The sequence below is a fragment of the Oncorhynchus gorbuscha genome, linkage group LG03 (genome assembly GCF_021184085.1).
Source record: "Oncorhynchus gorbuscha isolate QuinsamMale2020 ecotype Even-year linkage group LG03, OgorEven_v1.0, whole genome shotgun sequence".
In the NCBI taxonomy this organism is placed as follows: Eukaryota; Metazoa; Chordata; class Actinopteri; order Salmoniformes; family Salmonidae; genus Oncorhynchus; species Oncorhynchus gorbuscha.
The window spans coordinates 68,875,507-68,892,620 of NC_060175.1; the positions used below are offsets into that span (position 1 = coordinate 68,875,507).

General features: G+C 49.6%; 1 protein-coding gene across 5 annotated transcripts in view; it reads left to right on the forward strand.

The window, feature by feature from the left end:
• The window catches only part of LOC124031788 (protein SOGA1-like), a 67,842-nt gene extending 51,251 nt beyond the window's left edge, over positions 1-16,591 (forward strand). For 2 of the 5 annotated variants that reach the window (XM_046343449.1, XM_046343450.1), the window contains exons 6-14: positions 709-822; positions 6,976-7,104; positions 7,785-8,015; positions 8,245-8,394; positions 8,516-8,683; positions 12,757-13,011; positions 14,245-14,318; positions 14,403-16,002; positions 16,211-16,591. In XM_046343449.1, the coding sequence (XP_046199405.1) occupies positions 709-822; positions 6,976-7,104; positions 7,785-8,015; positions 8,245-8,394; positions 8,516-8,683; positions 12,757-13,011; positions 14,245-14,318; positions 14,403-16,002; positions 16,211-16,363 (2,874 nt within the window). In that variant the 3' untranslated portion in view covers positions 16,364-16,591. The remainder of the gene's footprint in view (positions 1-708; positions 823-6,975; positions 7,105-7,784; positions 8,016-8,244; positions 8,395-8,515; positions 8,684-12,756; positions 13,012-14,244; positions 14,319-14,402; positions 16,003-16,210) is intronic. The other 3 variants (XM_046343451.1, XM_046343453.1, XM_046343454.1) reach the window with 3 other exon arrangements.
• The last annotated feature ends 523 nt before the right edge of the window (positions 16,592-17,114 follow it).

Genomic DNA, 17,114 nt, shown 5'->3' on the forward strand with positions numbered 1-17,114 from the left:
TCTGATAATGAATGTTGTAAAGGCCAAGGACGTGCCTGTGTGGTTCAGAATGGAGGAGAACGAAGACAGAAGCAAACCGTGTATCAATAGTGGTTGGTTTGCTCGTTGAGTAGTTGTACTCTATTACTTACTATAGGTAGCTCAGCACACCTAGGCCAAGTGTTTAGGATATAACTTTAAGTCAGTCTAGTAAAGTTGGCTCTATGCTTTTAATTAAGCTACATTAGAGGCCTACTGAGTGCCAACCCCGTCCGATCTCTCCCCCCATCCCTCCATCTCCCCCCCCCCCCCCCTCACTGCATGGGCACCGTGACCGCCGTTTTCTGCACTTGTTTCCTTTTCCTCTCTCCTCTCTTTTGATTATTGTAATCCCCTCTCCTTCACCCCTTCCCCTCCCCTCCCCCAACCCCCTCAGCCGTTGCTCGCACTTCTCATCATTGTTTTGGTTCTGTTTTCCACTCTGTCCTACACCACTCTGAAAAAGCTGTTTTTGCTTTACATACTTTTCTTTGTCCTGTGAGGTTCATTTTGGTTCTATTGTTTTTATCTCTTCTTTGATTTGGTCCTGTTTTTGTTTTCGATTCACTACCCCCCCCCCCAATACGTCTCCCCTCGTCCTCTTCCTTCCCTTCCTCCTCTGTTCATCTTCCCCTCTTTTTATTATTATTATTTGATGTTTTTCATTAACTTGCCCATGCATGCATGCAGCAGCCCAACTTTAGGGACCAATCAGAGCGCGATGCGAAAGGTCAGAAGGAGGAGGGTGGCAGCCGCACTGACCGCAACCAGACCCAGGAAACACAGGAGACGGACACAGCTCTGGTAGGTCGCTGCTACAGTACAGTCAAAATACACACCCACAAAATCAAATCCAATCAAATTGTATTTGTCACATGCTTTGTGAACAACAGGTGTCGACACACAGTTTAATGCTTATTCAAGGGTCCTATTACAACAATGCAGAGTTAAAGATACACAAAAATGGCAAGGAATAAATACCCCGTGAATAACGAATAACGATAACAGGTAAAAATAAGATGGCTATATTCAGGGAGAACGTGCAAGGGTAAGAGGTAATTGAGTTAGCAATGTACACATACAGTAGGTAGGGTTAAAGTGAGTAAGCAACGGGGTAGATAATAGACAGTAGCAGGAGCATATGTGAGGAGTGTGAACGAGTGTGTTTGTGCGAGTATGTGTGAGTGTGGTACAGCTGAAGTCGGAACTTTTAGGTCGGAGTCATTAAAACGAGTTTTTCAACCACTGAACAAATTTCTTGTTAACAAGTTATCTACTTTGTGCATGACACAAGTAATTTCTCCTGATTCACTGTATCACAATTCCAGTGGGTCGGAAGTTTACATACACTAAATTGACTGTGCCTTTAAACAGCTTGTAAAATTCCAGAAAATTATGTCATGGCTTTAGAAGCTTCTGATAGGCTAATTGACATGATTTAAGTCAATTGGAGGTGTACCTGTGGATGTATTTCAAGGCCTACCTTCAAACTCAGTGCCTCTTTCCTTGACACAATGGGGAAAATCAAAAGAAATCAGCCTCAAAAGACCTCAGAAAACAAATTGTAGACCTCCACAAGTCTGGTTCATCCTTGGGAGCAATTTCCAAACGCCTGAAAGTACCACGTTCATCTGTACAAACAATAGTATGCAAGTATAAACACCATGGGACCAAGCAGCCATCATACCGCTCAGGAAGGAGACGCATTCTGTCTCCTAGAGATGAACGTACATTGATGCGAAAAGTGCAAATCAATACCAGAACATCAGCAAAGGACCTTGTGAAGATGCTGGAGGAAACAGGTACAACAATCTATATCCACAGTAAAACGAGTCCTATATCGACATAACCTGAAAGGCCGCTCAGCAAGGTAGAAGCCACTGCTCCAAATCCGCCATAAAAAAGTCAGACTACGGTTTGCAACTGCACATGGGGACAAAGATCGTATTTTTTGGAGAAATGTCCTCTGGTCTGATGAAACAAAAATAGAACTGTTTGGTCATAATCACCATCGTTATGTTTGGAGAGAAAAGGGGGAGGCTTGCAAGGCAAAGAACCTCATCCCAACCGTGAAGCACGGGGGTGGCAGCATCATGTTGTTGGGGTGCTTTGCTGCAGGAGGGACTGGTGCACTTCACAAAATAGATGGCATCACGAGGAAAGAAAATGATGTGGATACATTGAAGCAACATCTCAAGACATCAGTCAGAAAGTTAAAGCTTGGTCGCAAATGGGTCTTCCAAATGGACATGACCCCAAGCATACTTCCAAAGTTGTGGCAAAATACCTTTAAAGACAACAAAGTCAAGGTATTGGAGTGGCCATCACAAAGCCCTGACCTCAATTCCATAGAACATTTGTGGGAAGAACTGAAAATGTGTGTGCGAGCAAAGAGGCCTACAAACCTGACTCAGTTACACCAGCTCTGTCAGGAGGAATGGGCCAAAATTCATCCAACTTATTCTGGGAAGCTTGTGGAAGGCTTCCCGAAACGTTTGACCCAGCAATGCTACCAAATACTAATTGAGTGTATGTAAACTTCTGACCAACTGGGAATGTGATGAAAGAAATAAAAGCTGGAATAAATCACTCTACTTTATTCTGACATGTCACATTCTTAAAATAAAGTGGTGACCCTAACTGACCTAACTGACCTTGATTGTTTACTAGGATTAAATGACAGGAATTGTGAAAAACTGAGTTTAAATGTATTTGGCTAAGGTGTATTTAAGCTTCTGACTTCAACTGTATGTAGTGTGTTGGAGAGTGCATAGAGTCAGTACAAGAGAAAGGGACAATGTAGGTAGTCTGGGTAGTCATTTGATTGGCTATTTAGCAGTCATATGGCTTGGGGGTAGAAGCATTTCAGGGTAATTTTGGTTCCAGACTTGGTGCACTGGTACTAAGTCTGGAAGAGTCTATGACTTGGGGTACTGGAGTCTTTGACAATATTTTGGCCCTTCCTCTGACACCGCCTGGTATAGAGGTCCTAGATGGCAGGGGAGCTCGGCCGTACTCACCACCCTCTGTAGCGCCTTGCGGTCGAGTGCCCTTCAGTTGCCATACCAAGCGGTGATGTATCCAGTCAAGATGCTCTCAATGGTGCAGCTGTAGAACTTGAGAATTTGAGGGTTCTTGCCAAATCATTTCAGCTTTCTGAGGGGGAATAGGCACTGTCATGCCCTTTTCACAACTGTGTGTATGTGGACACCAAGGAACTTGAAACTCTCGACCCGCTCCACTACAGCCCCACCGATGTGGCGTGCTCGTCTCTCCTTTTCCTGTAGTCCACAAATAAGATCATTTGTCTTGCTGACGTTGAGGGAGAGGTTCTTGTCCTTGCACCTCACTGCCAGGTCTCTGACCTCCCCATAGGCTGCCCCATCGTCGTCGGTGATCAGTCCTACAACCGTTGAGTCGTGAGCAAACTTGATGATGGTGTTGGAGTCGTGCACGGCCACACAGTTGTGGGTGAACAGAGAGTACAGGAGGGGACTAAGCACACACCTCTGAGGGGCCTCCGTGTTGATGATTAGTGTGGAGGATGTGTTGTTGCCTACCCTCCCCACATGGGAGCGGCCCGTCAGGAAGTCCAGGATCCAGTTGCAGAGGGAGGCGTTCATTCCCAGGGTCCAGAGCTTGGGGATGAGCTTGGAGGGTACTATGGTGCTGAATGCTGAGCTGTAGTCAATGAACAGCATTCTTACATTAGGTATTGCTTTTGTCCAGGTGGGTGAGGGCAGTGTGGAGTGCAATAGAGATGGCATCATATGTTGGGCGGTATGCGAATTTGAGTGGGTCCAGGGTGTTTGGGATGATGGTGTTGATGTGAGCCATGACCAGCCTTTCAAAACGTTTCATAGCAAAAGTAATTTAGGCAGGTTACCTTGGCGTTCTTGGGTACAGGGACTATCATGGTCTGCTTGAAATAAGTTGGTATTGCAGACCGTGTCAGGGATAAAATGTCTGTGAAGACACTTGCCAGCTGGTCAGCACATGCTCTGAGAAAGTGTCCTGGTATTCCGACTGGCCGCGCAGCCTTGCGAATGTTAACCTGTTTAAAGGTCTTACATCGGCTACAGAGCACGAGATCACACAGTCGTCCAGAACAACTGGTGCTCTCATACATGGTTCAGTGTTGCTTACCTCGAAGCTTGCATAGAAAGCATTTTGCTTGTCTGGTAGGCTTGCGTCACTGGGCAGCTCGCGGCTGGGTTTCCCTTTTTAGTCCGTGATAGTTTGCAAGTCGCCCTGTTACATCCATCTAGCATCAGAGCCGGCTCAGTAGGATTCGACCTTAGTCCTGTGACTTTAGCCCCCCCCCCCCCAAAAAATAAAAAACACACACACTGGGCATTCCTTGATGGCCCCAACATGCGGTCTAGGCTGTCTTTAGGCTTGCTTTCCTCGTTCTTACATGTGGGTGAATCAGGCTGGATTCGCGCTGCTGCTGTAAACACCATGACATCAAATCTTGAGGCGAGGAGAGGACGTGTCTGCTGCTCAGTGTTTGTTTGGCCTTTCTATAGGTCTCCTTGGAAACCTGGGCTGTGAGGGGGAATCGGCAGAAGCAATGAAAAGAGCAGAGAGAAACACAATCGCCACAGCCTGTTCTCCTGTTACAGGATATTACAATTATGGTTTTATAATGTGGGAGTCATGAAGGGAAAGGTTTCTCTCTGGACTGTATTGTAGCACATAATCAGTTAGTCATCTGAAAACACCACACTCTTCATATACTGAGAGAACTAAAGAACCTTATTGTTTGCTGTCAGTAGGCTGGTTATTAAAGGTGCAATAACTCAGTTGATTTCTCTGTATCTGCAGAATTAAAACGCATTGAAATCAAGAATGATATAATAGTAGGCGATGACAACTATGAACCATGACAACATAGGGGGCCATATTAAATTGGCTTGTGGGCCACTTTTGGCCGCGGGCCATGTGTTTGAGATCTGTAGGCCTATTAATTGAACCTGTGTCTCTCTCAGTAATTACAACATTGCAGACCACTGTTGGCTTTAACACATCTGTCATTCACCCTGCTCCTCTCAGTGACCAGTGATTAGGCTGCCAGGTCAGGGACAGAGAAGTCCAGGACCGGGCCCGGGGAGGGAAGGACAGGGGACAGGACTGTCAGGCAGTCACACCGTGGCACCGTGCCAGGCTGATGATGTTACCACACACAGACTGCCTGAGTGCTATGTCTGCCTGTAGAGACGGGGCCGTCAATCGAAGCGAGACAGGGCTGATGTATGGACGTGGATGTGGGAGTGTTGGTGGGAACCTGGGGCCCATCAGGTTGACTGCTCTACTCATGTGGGAACGTGGTTTCAAAACGTTGCGCCGTGGAAAATGAAAAGGAACGTTTCTTATTGGACAGGTTCAGGTAGCCTCTCCCCATTTCAGTCCGTTTTCTTCTGTTTGGTGCCTAATGAATTTGGACCTGTTCATTCTCTCCACCCAACCCTTTCAGGGTATAACTCAGTAATGTACTGTATGACAATCTGCTCCTCCATTTCTTATCCAGAATGTTAGAAAAAGGGTACTATATCCACGTGATGTTGCCATGAGCAGCACCAGAGATATTTGAGATCAGCGAGATGCAACACTTCGCTCTCACCCAGTCACACACAGTATCTACGCATGTTCACGGATTCTCGCTTCGCGCCGTTCACAGCGTGGTAGCCAGGTCACCGAAGCAGTGGAGAACTTGAGCCTCGCGCTTTAACTCTCTTATTTGGTGGGGAAATTGACCCCTTGTGGGGGTTTTTTAACTTCCTGCATCTACGTCATATCGCTGAGTCTACCTTTAAAACGGAGATTCTTCTGCAGGGCCGTGGCGTGACGGACATAAAGCTATGAAGGGCATCGGAAACTGACAGCATGTTATCCATTTATGTACACTGAGTCTGCGCCTGAGGCTTGCCTGGGAAATGTAAGCCCTTCATACACTTTTGGTCTACGAGGCAAAATATGCATTGAAGTGTGAGGAAACTACCCAGCTGAAATTGAGCTCCCCTCACTCTTGCTCCTCAATCCCATTGGTGAGGAATTGAAGGTGTCAGAAGTCACTTACAGAGGCTGCAGAGGAGAAGGAGAGAGAGATATGCAGAAACTGGTTATGGTGTAACTGATTTTTTTTTTAAAATCAGTTGTAAATCAATTATGTTACTTGCAGGGCAATAGTGAGCTAGTGTCATAGACTTACGCTGACAGGAAAGTTTACTCACTCAGAATAAACAATAAGGGTAGACGAGTGGTGGGTGAATTGCACAACAACCAAGAAATGATTCCAGCAACGCCTGTCAAGCTTACATATGAAAAGAAAAATGACACAGTACTTTCACTTATCTGTCAAAGCCCTCAGAGAATCGCAAGACAAAGCGCAATGGTCTCCGTCTTTATACTTCAAAACACAGCAGCAACTAGTAGCCAAGCGCCATTTAAGCACAGATATCCATGGCACATTATGCACACAGTGGATATTAAATAATGGAGTTTTCATTTTCAAACCTCACAAGCCTTGAGTATTATAATGTCCTCAGGGTATCTCAGTCTTCCACCCAACATCCCCGTCCCCAGTGTCGCACCCTATCAAATGTTACACGCTTCGGCTAATTTTGGCGCCGAGTGATAACGAAGGGATCGAGCGGCTGGCCTTGTGCCTGTCGGTATAAAGGAGGCCATTTGAGTTCGCAGTTAGTGGGTTAACGGTGATGGTGGGGCTGGGTCGGGCTGGGAGTGACCAAAAGGCGAGGATTGTTGTTCCCTGTTGGGAAACAGTTATGATCAATACATGAGACATGTTGGTTGTGATATACAATCTAAAGGAGGATATATTTTTCAGTTAGTAGTGGTAGTGTATTTTACTCTAGCTATAATGGTGTACTTCTCTCTCTCTCTCTCTCTCTCCCTCCTTCCCTCCCTCGCTCCCTCCCGCCGCCCTTCCCTCAGCAGATCAGTGAGCTGCAGGCCCTTCTGTCGGATGCGAGGGAGACGGCTCACGGGACGCAGGAGGAACTGACTCTGGAGAGACAGGCCCACCGAGACCACACCCACAGCACTTCTCAGACAGTCTCACAGGTACATAACCACGGAGACACGACTGGTCTATATCTATGGGCACAACCACGGAGACACGACTGTTCTATATCTATGGACACAACCACGGAGACACGACTGTTCTATATCTATGGGCACAACCACGGAGACACGACTGTTCTATATCTATGGGCACAACCACGGAGACACGACTGTTCTATATCTATGGGCACAACCACGGAGACACGACTGGTCTATATCTATGGACACAACCACGGAGACACGACTGTTCTATATCTATGGGCACAACCACGGAGACACGACTGTTCTATATCTAATATAATAATATAATAATATACATTTAGCGGACTGTTCTATATCTATGGGTGGCACAACCCCTACCCTGGCGTTACAAGCGCCATGCTCTACCAACTGAGCTACAGAAGGTTCTATACTGTTCTATCTGGGCACCACAGTGACTACAGACAAACCCTGCTAAACCACGCAGAGCATTGTCACTGTCACGTCCTGTCAATGCTAATACAGAATATGTGCCCCACAGTATTGTATCGCTACTATATATTTAACAACAGTTTATTACATACATGCACCCACTCAGCAAACTTCACAAACAACTGCTACGAAGCGAATCCCTTATAATAACAAATGTGTCCCTGTAGCCCTCACTAACTGGCCTGTGTCCTGTGTGTGTGTGTCCCCAGCTGCAGGAGGAGCACCAGAAGGCCCTGACGCGGAGGGACTTCCAGCTGCAGAGTCTGAGTCTGCAGACGCGGCTGCAACAGAAGTTCTGGAGCCAAGAGAGGAACCTGATGGTGCAGGAATCCCATCAACTCAAGCAGACCCTGCTGCTGCTGAGCCTCAAGCTGCGCTGCTTCCTCAAACAGTGGCGTCTGGGACGCAAGCTGGACTCGGAGGCCAAGGATGTCCTGGAGGTACGGGGCTGGTTGATACCTTCTCCTTTTGAATCAGTCATTTAGTCGTGGCAGAATTGGTTGGTTGGTTTGCTGGCTGATTGGTTTGCTGGCTGGTTGGCTTGCTGGCTGATTGGCTGGCTGGCTGGTTGGCTTGCTGGCTGATTGGCTTGCTGGCTGATTGGCTGGATGACTGACTAATTGTTTAACTGACTGACTGACAGATAATGTGCTGTGTGTTTCCCTACAGGTGAACAGTCTGAAGGACCTGTACCTGCTGTTGGAGGAGGAGAGTCTGGCCGCCCACCAGGGAGACAACAAGATGGCCGCCGCAGAGGAGCAGCCCCTCAGCCCCAGCATCTCCAAGGAGCTCTGCCTGCTGGAGAAGAGCTACAAACAGGTACAGGACACACAGGGTTAACACGGGAAAAGGTGGCATTAAAGCAGGCAATATGTTAGAGGTCTTTTTAGGCAATATCGACGAGGTCCTTCACTGATTCTCTATCCTGTCCGTGGCCTAGACGAGTGGCGTGAGCAGCACTCTGGCGGACCTGAAGGGAGCGCTCCAGGATCTGAGCGGAGAGCTGCGAGAGGAGCGCCAGGGCTCACAGGAACTCACCCAGCAGTTTGCCCGCGCCAAGGCCTCCTGGGAAGTGGAGAGGACAGAGCTCAAGAGCCTCATCACCCAGGTAAGACCAGAACACCTACTGGAAATACCTGGCATTAAAATAGAATTACTCAAATGGAAACTTGACTGTAGGTGCACTCAATGTGACTGACGTGGTATTGTGTCAGCGACTCTATTGAAACGCGTAGTTTTGAACCTACACGCTTAGAAATAGAAGGTGCTGTCTAGAACCTAAAAGTGTTCTTCGGCAGTCCCCATAGGAGAACCCTTTGAAGAAAGCTTTTTTGGCTGCCGATTAGAACCCTTTTGGGTTCCATGTAGAACCCTTTCTACAGAGGAGGGTTATAAATGGAACCAAAAAGGGTTCTCCTACGGGGACAGCCGAAGAACCCTTTTGGAACCCTTTCTTCTCTAAAGTTGACCTAAAAACCATCTAAAAACCCTCAACCATCAGGTGTTATTTGGGCTATTGTAGAAGCCAGGTTATTATGTAGCTTACAGACCATTATCTAGGCTTAGCGTAAAGCCTCCCCTGGGAGGGCAGTAATTCATCAGGTCTTTTAGCACCCTGGTATCACACAGACTACTGGAGAGAGAGGACAGATAGTAGGACTCTAGTCACCAGGGTTACGGCCTCTCCCTGTTAGACGGTAGAGTCATTACTTTAGTGTAGATTAATGCCAGATCGGTCAGATATTCTATAGCTACAATCGTTTCTCCTTTTGGCTACCTGGATGTCTGGGGCAAAGCCATTGATTTGTAAGGCCGTTGAAGTGAGGTTTTATAGTGGAACTATAGCTATCCATTTAGCGTGCAGGAGAGCACGCAGTGAAGCTGTACACAGATCAAGTTACCCGTTCATGAAGGATGACATGACCTGCCATTTGTTACAATCTACTCACTGGAGAAAGCTGCCGAAGATGTGGAGGATTGTGTTACGGATCAGTATGAATCAGTCACTGGGGTATTCATTTCATCACCAATGCTCAGAGTAACGAATGGCTTGAAATTGCTCATATCCTGAGGTGGTGGATTTGTACCAATCTATTTGTCTGGTGTTCCGTCTGGCTGTCTGCTTTGCCCTCAGACCGCCGTTCACTGTGTGTGTGTGTGTGTGTGTATCTGGCAGTGAGAGATGAGTTTAATATCCAGACGGCTGCCAGCCTGAGACGTTCTCATAACAGCAGCCTCCGCAATGACTTAAACTAACATGCTTTGAGACAGGCCACTAGATTACAGCAAGATAATATATAATATCAGACCAGGGGGGAAACAGAAGGAGAAAAATAAAAAAACTAACATGCTTTGAGACAGGCCACTAGATTACAGCAAGATGAGATAAGAGAGAGAGAGAGAGAGAGAGAGAGAGAGAGAGAGAGAGAGAGAGAGAGAGAGAGAGAGAGAGAGAGAGAGAGAGAGAGAGAGAGAGAGAGAGAGAGAGAGAGAGAGAGAGAGAGAGAGAGAGAGAGAGAGAGAGAGAGAGAGAGAGAGAGAGAGTTCATTGGTCCTGTCAGACTGTTCCCTCCCCCTGCGGTCCCTCCTCCACAGCTCTGAAAGGGCACATGTAAATGGTGGGGGATCCCCACCTGGTGAAACCACCACAACCACTCAACACCATAACTGGGTCACAATTTACAGCCATGGAGGAGTGGGCCGGGCCAGGTCTTCTCCATCCTCCCTCCTCCTCACGAATCCCCCGTAGAGGCTTTTGTTTCTCTCCTCCATGACAGTAGTAATGTGTTGTGTGTCTGGGAGAGAGGGGAAAAAGGGGGCTAGGGAGAGAGGAAAAAGGGGGCTAGGGAAGAGGGGAAAAAGGGGCTAGGGAGAGAGGGGAAAAGGGGGCTAGGGAGAGAGGGGAAAAAGGGGCTAGGAAGAGGGAGGGGAGGGGAAAGGGGGATAGGGGAGGGAGAGGGGAAAAGGGGGATAGGGAGAGAGGGGAAAAGGGGATAGGAAGAGAGGGAGAGAGGGGAAAAAGGGGGCGAGGGGAAAAGGGGGATAGGGAGGGAGAGAGGGAAAAAATGGGGGCGGGCGAGGGGGTAGGGGAAAGGGGGATAGGGAGAGGGAGGGGGATAGGGAGAGAGGGAAAAATGGGGGATAGGGGAGAGAGGGTAAAAGGGGGATAGGGAGAGAGGGTAAAAGGGGGATAAGGGGGGGGGGATAGGGAGAGAGGGTAAAAGGGGGATAGGGAGAGGGGGAAAAGGGGATAGGGAGAGAGGGGAAAAGGGGATAGGAAGAGAGGGATAGGGAGAGGGGAAAAAAGGGGAGGCGAGAGGGAGAGGGGAAAAGGGGGATAGGGAGAAAGGGAGAGAGGGAAAAATGGGGCGAGGGAGAGAGGGTAAAAGGGGGATAGGGAGAGGGGGGAAAAGGGGGGATAGGGACTGGGAGAGAGTAAAAGGGGCTTCTTGCGCTATAGTTCTAGACCTTTATTAAATTTGATACAACTGACTTCTTTCTCATTGATATTTCCTGATTTAAATAAGGCCCTACATGGACTGCAGGAGGGGGTCACATGCTGTAGCCTTGGGTTAATTAACGTCCTGATTTGTGTTCTGTTTGTGAACACACCGGAAGACCCAAATGCCAGAGTAGTAATTCAGTTGGAACACTTTAAAATGGCGTCACCTGTGTGAATCATGGCCATAATCAAAACGTTGGCTCTCTTTCCCCCACAGGTCTGGGATCATTTGTCATCTGAAAGGGCTGACAGGTGACTTTGCTTTTCTTCTTTTTGGAGAAACTCATTCGTCATCTGCTGCCCCACCCTGAGAGTCATGCATGCCCGCGCGCTTGTACACACACAGACACAGACACAGACACAGACACACACTTCTACAATGCCCCCTTCACTCTATAAACTATGCTGTTACTGCTGCCCTTGTCTTGTGTAGACCCACTGGTCTGGTGCCCAAGAACTGGATGGCACAGCTGGGACCAATTTCTCCCTGATCTGCTCTGCCAACCACATCAGTAGGATGCCATCCTGGCAACGTGGCATGGCACCGGCAGCTGTTGCACTGTGGAACCAGGCTTAGGGCCTAATGCCTACAGATGCCTACAGAAAACCCACGAAGGAAGTCTGTCTACAGTGGATTTTGGGGGGAATCTGGGGTGAAATGGGAGCGTTCAAAGCAAATGTCTTTCTTTGTGCTATAAACCTCCAGACAACCATTAAGTCACAGCCCCGCAACGCCTCACCAATAAAACTCATTAGGGATATTCATCATCACATGAGATCAACGCTCCGTCGCCGTCGGAGACGAATGGCGTAGTCATCCAATAGGCCGCCCAGACTCCATTAGCACTATATAAGGCCGGAACCCGCAGTCGTCCCTACCGTAGCGATTGATGGGGCTCCCTCCGCCGAAAGCTGTGAGCTCTAATGCAAGAAAGAAACGAGACAGACTCGTAAAAAATATAAAGAGCAATCGCCTCCTTGAAGCACTGCTTGATTCATTCTAATGGGGGGGGATTGGAGAGGAGGGAGAGGTGGAGAGAGGAGGAAAAGAGGACGAGGGGAGAAACGTAGTGCGGGCGTCTTCAGCTGTCGTCTCTTTCATGTGACTGAGTTTCCAGGTTTTCTGTCTGTTTTCTCTTCCGCCTCAGAAACAAGGGATGCCTTGTTCAAATTGTTACAGACACACAAAGCATCTGCCGTCGTTCCTCATAGGGCTTTTCTCATAGCTCCGTAACTGGTTGTATAGAGGGAGAAATACTAAAGAGCAAATAAAGTCTGTTTAGATATTCACATTAGCGATGCTGACATTTAGATTTTTTTTATGCATCGTTTTCTCTTTCGTCAACCCGCCCGCCACCCAGCGCCCTTCATCCACATAATATGTCATGACCCTCAGCCCTCACATCACTAATTCAGATAAACACTAACAGTTGTTCTCAGAGACCAGACAGAAAAAAAGAGAGAAAGAGAGAGAAAAAAAGAGTGTAAATCAGTGAGAGAGAGTGGAATTCAAGACGTTTTTCTGCAATTGGGCATTTCATCAGCTGTAGGCCTACATCTAATTTAGCTGTTCAGAAATGCATGGAACCAGACCTTTTGCACCAATCGCACTACACCTCTCATAATTCGTCATGTTCATGAACCTCACCCAATCCACTCTCTCCGCCACCCCCTTCCAGCTGGAGAGCAAGTTGGGCCAAGCTGTGCTGGCCGGGGGAGAGAAGGACCCCCAAGGACCTCCCGACCTGAAGATGACCCTGAAGAGGGAGCGTGAGGAGTACCCGCACCTCCTGGCCGACTCGTACGCCGCCGTCATGGACCTGACCAAGCAGCTTCAGACGGGCGAGAGGAACTGGAGCCGCGAGAAGCTGGAGCTTCTGGAGCACTTCAGTCAGGAGAGGGGCCAGTGGGAGCAGAGGCTACAGAACAAGATGGTAACTAGATTTTTTTGCACCTCAGAGCCTCTACTCTAGCTTCTGTTCTATTCTATTCTAGCATAGTCCAGGCTTAGCCATGTATATTGAGGGAGGGACACTTAGCCATGAATACTGAGAGTGACACGGAATATCCTTGTGACATCTAATGACTATCCTCGTTTTCCTTCCTCGGGTGGTATTTTGATGGGGTGGAAAGAGAGGTTGTCACGGGTAGGTAATTGTGGGCTTGTATGCATTCCTGAACTCTATGACTATAGGTGTAGCGTTTTCCATAGAACTTTCACTGTGGGTGGATGACTGGCCAGTACAGGAATGCATGGACAGACAGCATGCTGCTGAACAGGAGTGTGTCTGCTGCGTGGTCTAACCACACTGGACGCGTGTGTGTGTGTGTGTGTGTGTGTGTGTGTGTGTGTGTGTGTGTGTGTGTGTGTGTGTGTGTGTGTGTGTGTGTGTGTGTGTGTGTGTGTGTGTGTGTGTGTGTGTGTGTGTGTGTGTGTGTGTGTGTGTGTGTGTGTGTGTGTGTGTGTGTGTGTGTGTGTGTGTGTGTGAGCACGCTCGTGCATGGTATAGTCTGACTGGCCCTACTACCAGCCCAGCCTCATTACCTGTGCCTGTCATCCAGTCTATCCCAAACTGACTGGCTGGTCTTGGAAAATAGGTCTCTCTCTCTCTCGCTCCGATACTCATTGTGGCAGAAAATTGTACAGGAAACGTAGCACTTGAGGCCAAGCACACAAGAGGACATGTCATTATTTCAGACAGATGCCTCTTTCTCTCTCTACTATTTCTCTCTCTACTATTTCCTCCAATCTGTCGCAGCACTGCTGTTGGTTTTGTTCACTGTGCTTCAAAACGCCCTGAAAACAAAACCTGTTTAAAAAAACAAACAAGTTGTTCCCTTTCCTTCATGAAGTAGACAGCAGTCATGTACTGTAGGATTCCAATGAGCCTTCCTCCCATCCTTCCTCTTCTTCCCCCCCCCCCCTCTTTCCTCCCTCCCCTCTGAGAGGAAATGGTTGTGTGTGTGTGAGCTCATCTCCCTGTGAGCTGAACGGTCCTAAGTCAGCGTCACTACTTGGACAGCGAGCCCTCTGTCAGGGAGAGATACTGTATCTCCTTCATGATGCCCACATCCTCATCATGTCCTCCATTAAACACTACCTATAAAACCTAACAGCCTGGCTGGGCCGGCAACTTAAAACCTCTCCTTGTTTCTCTCCCTTACAGTCTCTGCACGAAAAAAACACCTCCGAAAGGGAAACTGCAACAGACGCTGTTACAAATGGAAGCAATTTACCAAGGTAACATTGGCTTTGAATGTATTCAAAACTCTACATTTCAGTTATCATGAAAAATGTTTAGTGATGTCATTTTTCTCCACCCAGGACCAAATCCATCCCGTCCATGCCAGAGTTGGAGGGTCTGCTGGAGGCCTGTCCTTTCCTTCCGGGTCAGGAGGTCAACGGGACAGCCAATGAGGAGGGAGAGAAGGACCAGCCCAACACCCAGGCCCCTCCCCTTCTAGCCCACACAGACCTGGGTGACCTCACCAGGAAGAACTGGAAGTACCTGACCAATGAGGTGGCTATGATGGAGCAGGGTAATGCCCCCTTCAAGACGTGGGACTGCCCCAGCTCTCCCAGTAGTTTCCTGGGCCTGGGGAGCATCCAGAGGAGCTACACGGCCCCTGACAAGACCGGTATCCGCATCTACTACAGCCCCCCTACCATGCGCCGTATGGAGAGCCGGCTAGCTAAGGAGAAGCAGGACAAACCTCAAGCGCAGCAAGGCCACCTGTCCCGGGCTTCAACTCCGTCAGACGCTGGGGCCCCGGAGGGCCAGCCTCCCTCTTCCTCGTTTGCCTCCTCCTCTTCGTCCTACGACCAGTGGCTGAGCTCTCTGTCCGAGCAGCACAGGGAACTTCTAGAGAACAGCAGCGGTGGCGCGGGAGTGGCGCCCTTCCACGGCCTGGAGATCTCTGCCAACCTCTCGGACGACATGAAGGAGATGACCAACTGCGTGCGCCAGGCCATCCGCTCCAGCTCTCTGGAGAGGAAGTGCAGCAAGGACGCGGGCAGCCAGACGGTGGGGGTGTCTAGCCGCTCCACCCAGACAGCCCAGTTTGTGAGTGTGGGACTGCAGACGGACGGGCTCGGGTCTCGGGGGGTTGGGGGCCTCCACACCAAGTCCTCCTGGTCCCCCCGGCCCTCGTCCTCACTGGCCTCGGCCCGCTCACGCCACATCTCCTCGTCCCTGGATAAGGTGCACAGCCGCATCGACAGGCCCTGCTGCTCGCCCAAGTACGGCTCCCCCAAGCTTCAGCGCCGCATCTCCGCCTCCTCCTCCAAGTTGGACGGAGTGGGGTCGTCCTCGGCTTCCTCCCGGGATCGCAGCCTGTGGAACCTGCACCAGCGCTCCTCGACCTCCAGCGGCTCGGCCTGGGCCCGCTCCACCACCACCAGGGACAGCCCCGTGCTCAGTGGCCTCAACGACGGCCTGTCCAGCCTGTTCAGTGTGGTGGAGCACTCAGGCAGTGTGGAGTCCCTATGGAAGAGTGAGCCGGGGGTCAGCCCAGCCCGCCAGGCAGCAGGGAAGCCCTCTGGCCCCGCCCCCGACACCGGAGCCCAGAAATACGGTCCCTTACAGGAATTCTTGAGGAACGTATGCGGTCGGACCGGGACGCCCATGCCTGGGGGAGGGGAGAGAGGGCAGAGGGAGTTGGGGGCCACGGATGAGCCTAAGCCAGAATGCCTCTCTGGGGCCTCGCTGGTGGGGAACGACAGTGTCACCAAGATCGTCAACAAGAGGTTCATGAGACAGATGCCCAGGGAGGAGCTTGGAGCCAATGCCAGGGACCCCACCGCCAGGGACCCCACCGCCAGGGACCCCACCGCCAGGGACCCCACCGCCAGGGACCCCTCCACCAGGGACCCCACCACCAGGGACCCCACCGTCAGGGACCCGACCATGAGCTCTAGCATTGAGGTAGGTCCCACACACACAGATACACACTCGCACACACGCAGAGAGACAGGCACACACACATACACTCACGCAGAGACGGGTATACACATGAACGTGCGCAAGCACACACACACACAGGACATCATATCCAAGCATATTATTTAAACAGCTTCGTCTTTCATTGGATTGGATTATAACGTAACTATTTACTGTCTCCTTCCTGTCCCAGGATGCAGTGTGTGATTGCACCTCCCAGGCTCTGACTTCCTGCTTTGTCCGGCCCTCCCGCTCGGCCACACGCCATTCACCGGGCCTCTGCATCCACCTCTCCCAGGAGTCTCCAACGGCAACAGAGGAGAGATTGGATCCAAGCATTGAGTGATGGATCAGAGAGAGCACGGAAGCTCACACTGCCACACACACACACACGAACATGCATGCTGCCTCGCCAACACACTGCCACATAGGCTACAGTACTGTCACAAAATGTACACACACACACACACACAAACATCTTGGCTACACACACACACACACACACACACACACACACACACACACACACACACACACACACACACACACACACACACACACACACACACACACACACACACACACACACACACACACACACACACACACACACACATACATACACCTGCAAACCTCCACACAAACACACTGCCACATGCATAATGTACATACACACAATTCCCCACAAACTGCCACACAGAATCACTGTCACACGCGCTCGCGCGCACAGACACAGATGTCTAGGATTGGAACTAAAACCCAAGCAGAACATTGCCAAGGACAAAGGAAGACCACAATCTCCTAGGATTCCTCTCTGACCATCATATCCACTGTCAACTACCAGCAGGACAACCCCACTTCACACACAAGTCCCTATATAGTGCAGCATTTAGGGAACAGGGTGCCATTTTGGACAGTGTGTGGATTTATATCACGTCAGAACCCTCAGCACTCTACTTGACCCGGAATTGCACAGGGGAAAACATCCTGGACTATTACAACCTCTTGCCGTTGTCAACCATCAACCATCAAAAAACGCCTGTTCAACATTTCTCCATTTAAAAAAACTTCTTTTTTTTTAACATCAACTGCCTGAT